This window comes from Plecotus auritus (genome assembly GCF_963455305.1).
Source record: "Plecotus auritus genome assembly, chromosome: 8".
In the NCBI taxonomy this organism is placed as follows: Eukaryota; Metazoa; Chordata; class Mammalia; order Chiroptera; family Vespertilionidae; genus Plecotus; species Plecotus auritus.
In genome coordinates, this window is record NC_137782.1 from 91,307,329 (window position 1) to 91,323,545 (window position 16,217).

At 42.6% G+C, this 16,217-nt stretch overlaps 1 protein-coding gene across 3 annotated transcripts in view; it reads left to right on the plus strand.

Annotated features, from left to right (window-relative positions):
* DOK5 (docking protein 5) overlaps nt 1-16,217 on the plus strand; it is a 135,513-nt gene that overhangs the window by 63,357 nt on the left and 55,939 nt on the right. For all 3 annotated transcript variants that reach the window (XM_080684241.1, XM_080684242.1, XM_080684240.1), the window contains exon 2: nt 6,363-6,470. In XM_080684241.1, the coding sequence (XP_080540367.1) occupies nt 6,363-6,470 (108 nt within the window). The remainder of the gene's footprint in view (nt 1-6,362; nt 6,471-16,217) is intronic.

Here is a 16,217-nt window from a genome sequence, read left to right on the forward strand (position 1 = left end):
CACCTTCAGCAAGGGTTCCGACTTTGCCTATGGGGGACGCTTGGCAGTGTCTGCAGACAATTTTGGTGGTCAGTGAAGTTGGGGGAGCTTGTTCCTGGCATTCGGGGTAGAGGCCATGAGCTAGTAAGCATCCTACATCCCACAGTGCACAGGACAGCCCCCCACTACACAAAATTATGTTGCCTAAAATGTCAATAGTGCCAAGACTGAGAAACCCTGGTGCATAGGAGGAGGTGGGATTTCTCACCGTGAAAATTATTATCAAATTCTCTAGCAGCGTATTTATTGTTAGGGTCACCTACTCTTTGTGGCCAGTGACACTGCTCTTTCCTATTGTCTAGGATTAAAAAATTTTAGTTAAAAACTCTATTGAAAGGAAATTGTTAATTGAAAATCATATGTTGTTTAAAATAGGAAGGAGATGATTTGAATGAATGAATTTTAAGAAAAAGTACTGTGCTGAACAATTAAGTGAATGGCATTATTCTCAAATTGTCATCCTTTTAACCTTTTAACAATGTCAGCGTTAACCATCTAGTCTCCATGTGTTACCATGTTCACTGAGTCTTGTGTCCTGTTTCATTTTCTCTAAACACTCCTGACATATTTAGGATTTTTTAAAAAATAAACTTAATGGGATGACATTCGTTAATAGGGTCATATAAGTTTTGAGTGTACATTTCGAGTACACAGACCTGTATATTGCATTGTGTGCCCACCACCCAAAGTTAAGTCATCTTCCATCACCTTATGTTTGACCCCCTTTATCCTTTACTAAACACCCCCCCCCACCGACCTTTCCTTTGGTAACCACCACACTGTTGTCTGTCTGTGTCTCTGAGTTTCAGTCCTATAGCCCACATCAGGATACGTTTTTAATCCTTTGGTCCTGCGTGGCTTTTCTGGTGTTCTTAGGACAGAAAGTGCATGGCAGTTGAAATTGGGAGTTTACTGAGCAGATTAACGTTTCACCATCAATGCCTCTCTCAAACTCAGGCTGCCCCTCACCTGCCCCTGGGGCCACTTGGGGGAAAGCACACCCCGGAGGCCCTCATTCTGCAGTGTTGTTGGGTTGGGGAGCTCTGTGTAGGCAGCCCCAGAAGGAAGCGCTGTATTGTCTGAAAGTCTTTATTAATATTTATGGACGGGCTTGCAAATTACAAACAGAACACTTGGGGAATGAGTTCAAGAGCCGATGTGTCTGGCTCCACCCCAAGAGGCTGTGATTCAGTAGACTTGGCTCATCTCTAGGAATATGCACATTTTATGATTACTTTGAGCGTTGTGGGGCCAACTCCGAGAGTCGCCGATGTGTGACGTATAACAGAATAAAGGGATGCGTTGACAGCAGTTGTCCCTCTGAACTTTGCACTGTCGAGTTCTGTACTATGTGTTTGTATGTTTTGAACTGCCTTCGCATAACCCAGATTTTGGTTTGCTTTATCTCCTGATGAACTAATGTTTTCAGCTACTCCATGTTGACTTCCCGGCCAATGGTTACAATCAATGTTGCATATGAATGTGTATGATAGTACGTTGGCAGTTACTGTATTATAACATTGCAATTTTGTCCCCACTACTAAAAAAAAAAACACCACAAAACCAAAAGAAACACAAACCAAAAAGTGAAACAAAAATCCCCTAAACTTAATACAGATGGGTGGATGGAAATCATTAGACTTACTGAAATTGAGCAATTGTCAGCTTGCACTCAACAGCCTTTGGACATAAGCCTGGCAAATACTGGTTTAATTGTAGAGAAAATGAACAACAACCAAAAAGGTTAGAAATGCTATCATTCAAGATTGGGTCTAAAAATTGAGGCATAATTAGCAAATTTAAACTACCTAACTCAGTGAGAATATTTTTTTTTCAGTAGTGGCATATTTTTTGCGTACCGTTAGCATGCTCGATTTCTAACACATTTTCTGGGGCGTGTAACAAAGGAAGTAGTTGCCAGTAATAGAACGATAGTGAGAAACCCATTTCCACACCTTTTATTTGAACTATCAGAGTGACAGTCATTCCCACTGTAATTGCAGTCCTCCTGTGGTTGTCAGATTTTAAGGGAGCCTGTATTCAGACATAAGCGAGATGTTGGTAAGACTTCTTTTTGCCAACCACAGTACCGAGAATGTTCATTTTCGTGGTTGAGTTTTCATCCTAAAAGGGGTGATTGAACTGTTACCCATGGTTCTTGCAACTTGACTTCTTGAAGTTACTTGGTCTAGTGGCTAATTAGACTGTGGTCTGACAGCAGGACAAGTAGGGCTGGTGAATAGTGTAGATGACTGTCATTAGCTTTGGCTCTAATTTTAAGATCCTGGTTAAATTTCTCTACATTTTTCACCTACATTTTTTTGAGTGTTTTATTTTGAGGTAATTGTAGATTCACATTCAGTGGTAATAAATATTACCCAAAGATTCTAAACCTTTACCCAGTATCCCTGGTGGTAGCATCTTCAACATCACAGTGCATATTATAACCAGGATATTGGCATTAAAACAGTCAAGGTTGTCCAACTGTAGTGGCTCAGTGGTTGAGCATCGACCTATGAACCAGGAGGTCACGGTTCAGTTCCCCATCAGAGCATATGCCCAAGTTGCGGGCTTGAGCCCCATTGGTGACCAATCAGTGATTCTCTTTCATCATTGATGTTTCTCTCTCTCCCTTCCTCTCTGAAACCAATAAAAATATTAAAACGAAAAGAAAAACAAAACAGTCAAGGTACAGGACAATCCCTCACCGCAAGGATTCCTCATGTTACCCTTTTATAGACACATCCTTCTGCCCCCCAATCTGTAACTCCTAATAACCACTACTCTTGTTTTCTATACTTTTGTCATTTCAAGAATTCTATAAATGCACGTATACATACAGTAAACAGCCATCCTTTGGGCTTTTTCCCTCCCACCCCCCAGCATAATTCTCTGAAGACTCATTCAAATTGCTGCAGTATTAATAGTTCATTTGTTTTTATAGCTAAACTAGGGGCCCAGTGCATCAATTCCTGAACCTTGAAAGGAACTGTGGGCCGCAATGCTACAGTGGGCACAGGGGCGGGTCTTGGCCCATCCTCTGTGCCCCTGCCCGCCACAGCTCCTGGTCCCCTGTCTGCTCGCAGCCCCACTCCCATGTGCTGATGGTGCCGGCCCTGCTCGCACCCACTGATGGCGTGGAGCGATTGGGGCTGGCACCAGCAGCGAGTGGGCCTGGCCCCATCAGTAGGTGCAAGTGGCGGCAGCTGCTGCCCCGATTGCCCCTCAGGAGCAGAGGGAGGTGGAGAAGCCCTCAGGGGCAATTGGGGCCCACAGCCGCCACTTGCACTTGTTGACGGCACCGAGTGATTGGGACTGGCGCTGGGTGCCAGCAGCGGTGCAAGTAGTGGCTCTGGCACCGGCTGTGGGTACGGGAGGCTGCTGCCGGCCCTGATCGCTCCTTAGGAGTAGGGGGAGGTAGAGAAGCCCTCAGGGGTGATTGGGGCTGCAGCTGTGCTCGCACCTGCTGTTGGCGCCAAGCAATCTGGGCCGGCGCCGGGTGACAGCAGTGGGTGTGAGCGGGGCTGGTGCTGGTAACAGATGTGAGTGCCCGGCAGGACTGTGGCATGCAGGAGCAAAGAATTTTCAGTAACCACCAGAGGCTCGCCCCAATGACAGCGAATGGTGCCCCGCCTTGGTCTGGCGCCCCCGCTCACCTGTTGCACCATCCTGCCACAGCCGATGCTGGCCATGTTCCATGCTCTGCTGCTGCTGACAATGCCTACCATGTTCCCCGCGCACCCCATGATGGTCAGCGCACGTCATAGCAACCTGTTGTTCAGTTGATCCCCAATTTAGTCTGTTAGCATATTAGGGTTTTATATATATAGACTAGAGGCCCAGTCCACGAATTCATGCATGGGTGGGGTCCAGCCAGCCTGGCCCCAATCGGGGCAGATTGGGGCTGGGCCTGTTGGGAGGAAGAGATGGTGGAAGGTTGGCTGGCTGGCCCACCCTGGTTGGGGCTTGATCAGGGCCAGGCCACTGGGGGGAGGGGCCAAGGGCGATTGGCCGGCGAGCCCCGCCCCCAATTGGGTTGGGGGGCCAATTGGGGGTGGGGCCAGCTGTGGGGAGAGGCTGTGGGCGGTGGGCCGGCTGGCCCTACCCCCGAATGGGGTGGGGGGCTGATTGGGGATCAGCGGCCAGGGGAGGAGCCGTGGGAGGTTGGCCAGCCAGCCCCACTCCCGAATGATGTGGGGAGGCCGATTAGGGACAGAGCTGGCTGGGGTGGTGGGGGCCCATTGCAGGTGGGGCCAGCCGGGGTGGGGGGAGCTGCAGGAGGTTGGCCGTCCAGCCCCACCCCCAGTCGGGCGGTTCGCTAGCTGCAGTGGGTGTCATAGCGACCAGTTGTTTAATGTTCTGGTCATTACGGCGTCTGGTTGCTGACTTTTTATATATATAGAAAATACTGCATGATATGGATATAAACCATTTTCCTATTAAAAGGTATGTGTGTTGCTTCCAGTTTTGCATGGATAGAAATAAAGCATCTAAGACCATTCCTGTTCAGATTTGTGGGGAGTTTGCGTTTCTCTGGGATTGATTCCTAAGAGGGCTACTGCTGGTCGTATGTTGTTTAGTTAGTTTTTTAAAGAAACAGCCAAGCTGTGTTTCAGAGTGACTGTCCCAGTTTACATGTATGAGTGATCCAATTTCTCTGCACCCCTGTCAGCATTTGGTGGTGGTGGTATTATTATTATTGTTGTTAATTATTTTAGCCAGTCTGATTGGGGTATAATGCTATGTCATTGTGGTTTTAATTAACATTTCCCTGATGGCTAATGATGTGGAATGTCTTTTCATGAGCTACTCAATCAGCTGTCTCCTCTTTGGTGAAATGTCTGTTCATGCCTTTTTGGTCTATTTTGTAATTGGAGTGTTTCTTTTAAAAAATATTATATATATATATATATATATATATATATATATATATATACACATATATATATATATATATATATATATATATATATATATATATATATTTCAGAGAGAGATAGAACATCAATGATGAGAGAGAATCATTGATCATCTGCTTCCTGCACGCCCCATCCTGGGGATTGAGCCCGTAACTGGGGCATGTGCCCTGACTGGGAATCAAACCCTGACTTCCTGGTTCATAGGTCTGAGCGACTGGGCTGGAGTGTTTCTTTACTGTTGAGATTTGTGAGCTCCTTCTATACTGTAGGTTCTAGTCCTCGGTCAGATATGTGGTTTGCAGATACTTTCTCCTGGTCTGTAGCTTATATATATATTATTGATTTTTCACACAGAGGAAGGGAGAGGGATAGAGAGTTAGAAACATCGATGCAAGAGAAACATCGATCAGCTGCCTCCTGCACACTCCCCAATGGGTATGGCCCGCAACCAAGGTACATGCCCTTGACTGGAATAGATCCTGGGACCCTTCAGTCTGCCGGCCGATGCTCCATCCACTGAGCCAAACCGGCCAGGGCTGTGGCTTATCTTTTTATCTGCTTGACAGGGCTTTCCACAGAGAACAAGTCTTCAGTTTTGATCAGGTTCCACTGGGCAAGTTTGTCTTTTATGGATGGTGCTTTTGATATGAAGTCCAAGAACTCTTTGTCCAGACCATAATCCCAAACATTTTCTCCTTCCCTTCCTGAAAAGTTTTATAGTTTTGTTTTATATTTAAGTCCACTTTGAGTTAATTTTTTTAAGATAGGTGTTTTAGATTATTGTATTTGTTTTCCCCTATGGGTGGTCAGTTATTCTAATATCATTTGTATACAAGACTACCTTTCTCCATTGAGTTACTTTTCCACTTTTGTCTCCATGTTATAGCCATTGATAGGCCAACTGTGCAAGGTGAAAGCCAAAAGAATTTATTTTAATTACTATATTGTTTATGATACCTCTGGATATTTAAGAGGCTCTCTCTTTTTCAACTACCAATGAGGTCTTTAGACTGTATCGGACCCATGATTCCCATATTTAATTGCATTTGAAATTAGAGCATGTGCCCTGAATGCTTCTATTATTTGAAGTGGTTTGAGATTTTTATCTCTGGGACTTTTTGCTAAATATTTCTACTGATACTGTTATCAAAACATGAAGAAATTTGCCTTCAAATACTTATTTTCTTTTGATTCCAGTAATTGTCAGAATGACATAATGCGCCCATTGTGGAAACAGTTTTTTTTTTATTTTTATTATTTTGTTTTCCAGTGCAACATTGCTTTTATGGATTCTGGTCATTTCACAGGTGAAAACATCAACAAGGAAACATTTAAATGCAAATGTCATTACATCATACCTGAGTCCGTGGTAATACTGAACTCAGCCTCTGTATTTTCTTCCAGATTTATCAGCGATGCTGGTTAGTATTCAAGAAGGCCTCCAGCAAAGGCCCCAAGAGACTGGAGAAATTTTCTGATGAACGCGCTGCATATTTTAGGTGTTACCATAAGGTAAGATGGATTGCTCTGGCTTTCCAGTTCATCTGTTCACAAGTAGGCAACTCGATTTCATTGACTCTGAAAACTTCTCCTGATTATTTGACCAAGGTATAAATAATCATTTTTCCAAGCACAAAGCATCTCTAAAGTAATATCTACTTGCTAATTGTTTAAAGTAATTGTTGTTTTCCAATCCCTAGTCTAAGAACTTACCATGTTGTTTGTAAATTTTCAACTTGCGTAGTAGACCCCACTTCCAACAACAGAGCCTTGAGAGTCAGGATTGGATCGCATGGAACGTAGCCCAGTGCCTGATGCAGAATGGACCCTCATGCAAGCTTGGAATGCTAGGAGAGGGCACGGCGATAGGGTAGGGGTTAGGGGGCTGGGAGGGCTGGAAAACAGGTGATAGGTAGAGGAGGAGGAAGTCCCGCCCATTCATTTATTTCTTTAAGTTTGATGACTAAATTTAATTCAAACGTCCAGTTTTCCTAGCAGTAGTAGCAGTTTTCCCCTTCCTCACTAAAAATAATAATTTTTTTTGTGTTAAAATACTTCATTCAGAAGTAGAAAGTTAAGGTAATACAAGGTGTACTTACTTATTGGGTTCACAAATCATACACCTCTTTCCCTCTATGTGGTAATGTTTTTCATAGTCCTTGTTAGCAGCAGCCTTTGTGTTTTCCCTTTCCGTGAAAATGTGTAAAAGCGCGTGGAATCACTTCTTTTCCCCAAGGCTCTGGTTATTCCCATGTTGGGAAAATACTACTCTTGACTATGGAGGAACCATGCTTATGTTTATGATAGAATGTTTTGATTGTGTTGGTTTTCCATATTGAAGACTCTTATCCTCATTTGGTGAGAAATTACCAGGGGGCTGCTTGCCATTTAAGATGTTTTCTGAAACCAGTAGATCCACCAGCATGGAAATCTTGCTAAGTGAGGGAAAATGAATAATCTTTTCTTTCATGCAAATTCTCCTAAAGTGGCAACTTCGTAACATCTGATTAAGGGCCCGTGTTGACACCTTGGTTTATACAATAAATTACTATGGTAATTTGTCATAGCAGCCTGAACAGACTAAGATACCAGCAGACTCTTGTTCTGTCTGGTCGCTGATGTCCCTCAGTCCTTCTTTGTTTTCGTTGGGTCCTGCATAGATCTGGAAACACCTGAGTCTTCACAGTCCCCTCTACCTGCCTTTCTGGTTGTAGAAAAATAAATGGGCTCTGCTTTGCTTGCAGACCTCTACATGCCCAAGAGAAGAAAGAGGACAAGCAAGGAATACTGCAGAGAAACTTTCCCAACACAGTCCACCAGCATGTGGTGTTGGCTCTGCGGTCAATATGCATAGTGACTCTGGTCCCAGCCCTGGGCTGCCTAATTCTCGGCCTCCAGAGCCTGTTAGAAACACACGTCAATCGTCAATCACATCATAATACCCAGCTCCAAACCCTCACCGAGTCCTTCTAGTGGACTCACACTCACAATCTGACTCCCTGTGGCCTGTTTAACTTCACCGGCTCAGCTTCCCCAATCCCACTTTCCTCGGCTCCGGGCACACTAGGCCCCTTGCTTTCCCTGGGGTAGGCCAAGCACAGTCCTGCCTTTGAACTTGTTTTTCCCTTTCCTTGGAGTACTGTCCCCACAAATATCTACAGAGCTCATTGCCTTACTTTGCTCAGGTCATTGCTTACATTTTCTCAAAGTGAAGCCATTTCTTGACTCCATTATTTAAATTGGGGTCCTTGGACCCCTCCCTCCATCTCCCTTTATTTTTCTCTTGAGCACTTATCACTACAGATATGTTTACTTGGTTGTTTCTTATTGTCTTCACCACTGGACCACCCTAAAGTAAGGTCCACAAGGGTAGAGGTTTTTGGGGGTGAGGTTAGGCGTGGTTCTCTATTAGTTATCAGAGCCTAACACACAGTAGACACTTTGTACAGCATTGGTTGGGGAGCAGTGAGCATTGTCAACTCATGGAATACAATAGATGCCTTTGTGTTAAACTTTCATTTCACTTTCCAGAAAAAAAAAAATCTGTACTTAAGACATGTGAAGCCAGGAACAGGAGTTTTGATTTAGAGGAAATGGGATGAGTGATGACAGGGGCGAGGAAGCCAGGATTGGGAAGTTTTCTGGGGACAGCCTCAAAGGGAAGACCAAAGTGGACTGGTAGTTCCCCTTTGAATGTGGAACAAACAAGGGGAGATTGAGGACAAGCTTGCCCTATTTCAGACTTCTACCTGCTGGCTTTGGACTTTAATATGTAAATCTGCGAGGAACGTGGTAAGCCAATTCCTTTTCATCTCTAATAACCATTAACCAAAGTTCAAAGCATTAGAGGGAAGAATTATCTACATCAAGCCTCCAAGCCCTTGATGAGTTCCTGCAGCCAATTCATCCTTCCTGTTCTTTCAGATCTGTTACATTCAGTATTCATCTCTCAGGGGCATAAAAACACTGAAGTGATTCTGAGATATGCATTTTTAAAAATCTAAATGCTGTGTAATTTATGAATCTTGATAATAACAGGCTGGGGGTTATATGTAGCACACCGTGACCAGATTTCAGAGTTCATTCGGCTATAAATGAAACAATTGCCGTGAGAAATGAGGGCCCATAAACTCTGCTATTTGGTCAGTGAAAAGGTGGTGGGACCTCGGCCGACATCTCTTTCCTCTAGGAAATCGGTAGCGTTTCTGAGAACACGGTGCTGCGTTCGTTTCCTTTTTAAAGATATTACTAAGGAAAAAATGCCAGTTTTGCCTAGGATCCTTTTTAGAAGTTTTAAAACAAGAAATTGGCTGTAGGCTTTTAAAAGTTGGTGCCTTCCTCACTGCACATGTAGCTAACGGTGCTCTTGTGCAAAAATGGGAAAGTAAATATATGAATAATGCACATACAGAGCAGTTCATTTTCCATTTCTTTACCTCTTCCCAAAGTGCCCGTCAGCACTCAGCTGTCAGAGAGGCTGTGAGTTTGATGAAGTGTAATTGCAACCGTGGGAAGGCGCCAGTGACTTTAAATATAGTTCTTCTCGTTAGACACAAGTCCACTGTTTTCACTCAGGAAATCAAAGTCGTTCACACTCACCCGAAGGGGTGAGCGTTCCTCTGCATAGTTTACTTTTTTGTGATGAGGGATAATTGGGAAGGGGTCTGAGTGGAAGGAAGACCGAGGCACTTGGCGTGGGGCGTTTGCTGGGCCCGGGGGTTTGGGACCCTGCTTTCTAATCCTGCCTTTGCTCCTTCAAGCGTCTTAGCTTCTGTGTAACATGACCTCCAAGGCAGGTCACATCATAGCTTCTTCACGTCACTGTGGGATCCAATTCACCGTGGACTAGAGGACGCACCCAACAATTTCTCTAATATAAGCGTTTCCCTAATTGTGCGCTGGAGGGTGCGGCAGAGGCGAGTTCTGGGAGGACCAGGGTTCTGTGGCCATGGTTTAGTAGCAGCTGCTTTTCCTTCCCATTCCTGGGATGCCAAGCCCACGGGAGTTTATGGAGACTCGGGGGGCGGGGGGGATTATGGAGACTCGGGGAGTCCTGCCGTTAGGACAGCAGAGCCACCGTAAGGCAGCACTTCCAAAAGCGATTGCACGTGGAGCCATCGTTTTTATTAAGGCACATATTCCGGGAACAAGCACATCTCACCCTAAGGAACCCAGTCTTGAGTGCTGCTTTTGGGGTCCCCTAGTTTACTAAAGTCCACTTGGCCCCTGGTTATTTCAGCAGTGAGCAAATAGAAGGGATTTTCCTGCTCCACCGGAATCAGAGGTGATGGGATCAATGTGAGTGACTTTGTAAGAGGGAAGTCCCTCTAACTGCGAGGGAGAGTGGCCATGATGACCTTCGTCGTTCTGCCCGACCTTTCAGGCTCATGGTTCTGTCGGTCGGTCCTTCCTTAGTGACCAGGGCACTCCCCCGTATCCCAAGCTTCACACGTTGTTCTCGTTTCTGCAAAAGTAGGATTTGGTTCCTCCCAGTGAGCCAGCGTCCTAGCGTCATCTCTCGAGAATTCTGCCAGCTTATCTTTCCCAGCGACTCATTCTTTTTTACATGTTCTCCCTCCTCTAAGACATGTCCTCTTCTGAGGTAGCTGTCTCCATCTTCTCAAAATCTTGAAATATAGCATCACCTCTTTCAATGACTCCCAGTACTTTGGTTTTTTATTATGATGGATAAAGCTGCTGTGAACATTCGTGTACATATTGTTGTATGAATATAAATTTTTATTTCTCTGGGATAAAATCCCAAGAGTGAAATTGCTGGGTCCAACGGTGGTTCCATGCTTGCTTTTATGAGAAACTGTCAGACTGTTCCAAAGCGGCTGCGCCATTTTACATTCCCACCAATAATGCTTGGGGACCCAGCTTCTCCACATCTTCGCCGGCTTTTGGTGCTGCCACTTTGTTTTAGTTTTAGTCTTGCTGATAGTGAGATCTCATTGGGATTTTAATTTGCATTCCCTAATGGCTGGCTGCTGATATTGAACATGTTTTCATGTACTCATTTGCCATCTTTATATCTTTTTTGGTGAAATATGTTCTTTACCCATTTTTAACTGTATTTTTTACTATTAAGTTCGGCAGATTTTTAAAAAAATAAAATTTACATACTAGTCTTTTGTCAGATATGTGGTTGCAAATATTTTCTCCCATTCTATAGTTTATATTTTCATTATTTTAACAAAGTCTTTTGCAGAACAAAAGTTTTAATTTTGATGTGATCCTGTATTTGAATTGTTACTTTTATAAATCATACTTTTGATGCCAACTCTAAGCACTCTTTGCTTAGCCTTGGGTCCTGAATAATTTCTCCCAGTTTTTAAAAATTATGTTTTTGTTGATTTCAGAGAGTAAGGGAGAAGGAGAGAGAAATAGGAACATCAGTGATGAGAGAAAAACCACCGATTGGCTGCCCTCCTCATGCCCTTGACTGGGAATCGAGCCTCCAACCCCGGCATGTTCCCTGACCGGGAATCAAACTGTGACCTGGTTCACGGGTCGATACTCAACCACTAAGCAACACTGGCTGGGCTCTCCCAGTTTTATTATTAAAAAAACTTTTAAACGTTTATAGTTTTATATTTTACATTTAAGTCCATGATTCATTTTGAGTTTACTTTTTGTACAGGGTGTGAGATGTGGAATGAGTTTCACTCTTTTTACCTATGGATGTCTAATTATTCTAATACCATTTGTTGAAAAAGAGTTATTCTTTCCCCATTGAATTGCTTTTGTACCTATGTCAAAAATTATTTGGACATATTAGCTTGGGTCTGTCCCTGGATTCTCTATTCTTTTCCATTGAGCTATGTATCTATTTTTCTACTGATATCATACTCTCTTGGTTACTGTAGATATAATCCTTGATATTGGGTAGAATGATTTCTTTCATTTTATTCTCTTTTTAAAGGTTTTTTTAGTTATTCTAGTGCCTCCCCTTTCCATAAAATTCTAAAATAAGCTTGTATGTCTACAGAAAACCCATGTTAGGCTTTTGAAAATAATTACATTAAAACTATAGATCAAAAAGTGGGAGAACTGACATTTTGTCTATGTTGAGTTTTTCAATTCATGAACATGGTATGTCACTCCATTTATTTGAATATTTGATTTCTTTCATCAGCATTTGTAATGTTCAGTCTCCGTATCCTATACATGTTTTAAGGTTATACCTAATTATTTTATTTAGTTTGGATTAAATTTAAAGCCCTTTTGGATTAAGAGCTTAATTTGTGTAAGTCATTTTTGGCCTATAATCTGATAAAACAGTCATCTTGTTTAAATTATTTTTTTCCGAACCCTCAATTATTTGACTAATTATTCAAAGTGGTTAGTTTTCCTTGCATTTTGGAAAGAGCCTCATTTTTTTAAAGGTTTATGAAAATTTCATCTGTTTACTCTGTCACTGATCTGTACGTGTGTTTGACTTAAGCACACACATACATACGGAAAAATAAGAAGGACAAAACCAAAACAAATTTCACCTACAAAGTTTATTGATTGCAAATTCCTTTTCCCCCATTTACACTTATTTCTTACATGAATTTAAGACCCTGTGTCTCCAGGGCTTTTTCTACACTTTTTACCTTTGTGTGGAAACACTTGGCTATAATCCATGTGCACACAGAAGCTCTGTGTAAATGATACCAAAGGAAAGTTAGTGAGAAATTAGTTAATGGTTTCTGGTTTGAGAGAAATCACAGAGTACTGTTGGCCAAGTGAGTTACTGGTCAAGGAGTTGTGTTGACAAAGAATGGGGATCCACTGACCTCATTTTAAAATATTTTACAGGGGTTTTTTTCTTCTTCACTCTTCTTATTCTTTAAATTATAAACATCATATCTATTCATTTTAACCAGTTTAAATAATTCTGAAGTGTATGTAGTAAAATGAAAGGAAATGATGACCCTACCCCTGGTCCTCAGGAAAAAAAAATACTATTAGATTGATGTGCACTTTTCAGACTGTTTTCTCTGTTTATACAAATAGAATCAGTCTCACTCATATGTAGGCCCTACTTTTACAGCAGGAATGGAGTAATTCATGGCATACTGTATGTTCTTGTGTAAGAAGACCATAATTACAGATTTCCCTGGGATACTTGGGTGGGTCTATAGTTCTTACATAACTTTAAGTAGTATTTCTTTCACAGTCAGGGGATAAATTAAAGTTCATGAAATACATTAAATGGTCACATCAATTATACCAGTTCCCTTTTCCTTTAAGCCAATAATCAGTGGCTTATGAATGACACCTCATTAATTCCACAGTTCTAGAGTACTCTTTAATATTTGATATACTGTGATCTGTTTAAAAAATACCCAAATTGATGGACAAAATGGTTTCTAATTTTTTGCTAATATAAATTTAATTATGATGAAAAACTTGTGCTTCTGTCTTTGATGTGCTCATGCTAATCTTTTTGGAAGAAAAAGCTGTGCAACTGCCAGGGAATATCTCACACCTTTCAACTTTTTGTAACTACTGCCAAATTATGCCCAGATAGGTGATTTAATAGCACCCTGCCCGCCCCCCCCCCCCTGCCCTTCCCCCCCATCCCTCCCCCGCCCCCCGCCCCGCCGAGATCGTAGGAGAGTGCCCTTCACCCCAGACTCCATTCTCTGCATACATTTCAGATGCAGGCTTCTCAGTTTAAGTGCCTTTTAATTTTAAGGAAGACACGGTGAATGGGTTATTTAAGTTATTTCACATGTGCAAATAAAAGTCCACTCTTCAGGGAGACAGTTAGGATGGATGACTCAGGCAGGCCCTGGGCCAGTTTATTTTAGTGACCAGCGGCCTGTGGCTATTTGGGGAAAGAATGGAACCATCTCTCTGGGGGTGGGTGGCACTGTCTAGACTGGTTCTTTCTGAAGAACCCTTTCATAAGATGCTTGCTTAACCTGCTGTGTTCAGGGCCCCCAGGGGAGACTGTGGAGAGAAGTGCTTTGTGGTGACATTTGTGAAGGGAACGGAGCCCATCTCTTCTTAGTTGCCTGTCCCTCTTACTGACACTGTGTCTTAAAACCATTGGTGCTTTTTTTAGGAAAGACAATACGGAAACATTTAAAGGCTTGGAACACAATGTAAGAAATCTGGAAAATTTTTAAACAGAAAAGTTTAGCAGGATATTTTGGAGTACTCTGAAATTTCAGCACATAATAATAATATAAAAACAAGTGTTACAACAAAAACAACAATAAGAAGAATAGTGTAATTGATTACTTTGTTAATACTTGAGAAAACATTATGGGCTCCAAAATAGATTGCTTTCATATTACTTTTATTTTCAGAGACAACCTATAAAAGTGAAAGGGCTTATGCCTCTTCATTTTCAGTAGGATAATGGCTTTAATTTTTTTAAAGAATAAAGCAATTTGAAGCTTTTGCAGAGATTTGCAATTTGCATATACAAAGTGAATTGCTCACTTAATTCATTCAGTCCCATAAGGAGAAAAATAATTAGGATACTGCTTACAAAAAGCAAGGCGGCAAATTGCCTTTTAGGTAGCGGCCTCCTTTTCACTCTGTAATGTAAATAAATCATCAGCCCTCCGTTCCTATCAGCAAAGGAAGGCGGACAATTGGAAATCAAATCCTTGTTTTCCTAGATGGAGATTGACTTTGCAGCACACCAGAAACACACTTAAAATTCCCACACAGTGCCTGCTAATGGCATAATTCTCCCAGGAATATACCAGTTCCTCAAGAAAATGTACGTTTTAAAATCCGATGGTCTAATCTTCTCATGAAACAGCAGAAGAAATTTCATCAGTCTCTCTATCTAGTTACAAAATAATCCATTTGGAAAATGGAATCGTGTAACGTGTAATTGTTTTTGTTAATGCAAAACTGTATCGGTAGCAAATTAAACTTGGAAAGTATGGCCACTGTGTTAATCATTGGCTGCTAAGCATTCATGTCAATGAACACGATCACATATGATGAATAAGACATCTGGAGTCTGGCTTTAAACAGCCAGAAGAATTTGGTGGTCTTTATTTGGGAATTCCTAATTGGATGGCATACTTAAAGATTCGTCAAAAACTTAGGAGAGTGTTGGATAATTTTTTCCTTTGATGGAGTTATGAGACTCTGTGTTTTTGATGATCAGAAAAGTAGAAACCAGGAACTGCATAGTCATGAAGTAACTCTTAAATCTGTCTTTTCATTCCTCCTGTCCTGACCTAAGCTCAAGCCACTTGCGGCCTGCTTGTCTGCTGGCTTCTCCAGGCTTTATCTCCTCCTCAGATGCGGTTCCCATCCTTCCCAAGGTTAAGGCTGCCATGTATGTCCATGCCAGCTGCTCACTGCTGAACTCCAAGGGGCGCCACTATCATCAGTTCCCCATGAAGGTCACTCTGCAGTGACATGATGCATCTGTCAGCCTTGTCCGTTCTCCACTTCCATCCCAGGCCTTCTCACTCCAGCGCCATTCACATTCTGGTGGGGGGCTGTCCTGTGCATTAGAAATTTAGCAGCATCTCTGGCCTCCACCCAGTTGATGCCAGTAGCTCCCCCCTTGTGACAACCTAGCATGTCTCTAGACATTGCTAAATATTTCTCTGTGGGGAAGAAAGGGGTGCAAAAATCTCCCCCAGATCTCAAACCACTGCCCTACAGAATAGTCTTTCTAATACACAGATACGACCCTTTCATTTATCTGCTTCAAACCTTTAAATCTCTGCCCTTCAGACTTCATGATTCACGTTAACGGAGGCAACACATCAGCTCTTTAGGAGCTAGTCCTGGCCCAACTGCTCCATGTTTTTATTGCACCCAACTTCAGTCCCATGATTGTGCACTTGTAGTTTCTTCTGCCTGGAAACTGGTCTTTCTGTCTCATAAATCCTTGCATATCCTTCATGACCCACCTGAGGAATAACAAGGCCTGACTCAACAATGGCGGCCTCTCCAATCCTCTGCATATTCATTTTTTAAAAATTAAAGTCATTATCCTACTGAAAACGAAGAGGCATAAGCCCTTACACTTTTGTATGTTGTCTCCAGATTCATTGGGTGGTCTGGTGAGGTGTGGTCAGGTTGACTGTGTTTGAATCCCAGTTCGCCTGTTTGCCAATTGTGTGAACAAGTCAACCTCTGGAGGCCTCAGCATTCTTACATGGCCCATGGGCAGGGAGTAGTATCAGTGGTTAGAAATGTGAAAAATTGAATAACGCAGTGGGTGTGAAGTGCTCAGCACCCAACATCTGGCACGTGAACAAGAATCTGCCTTGTCCAACC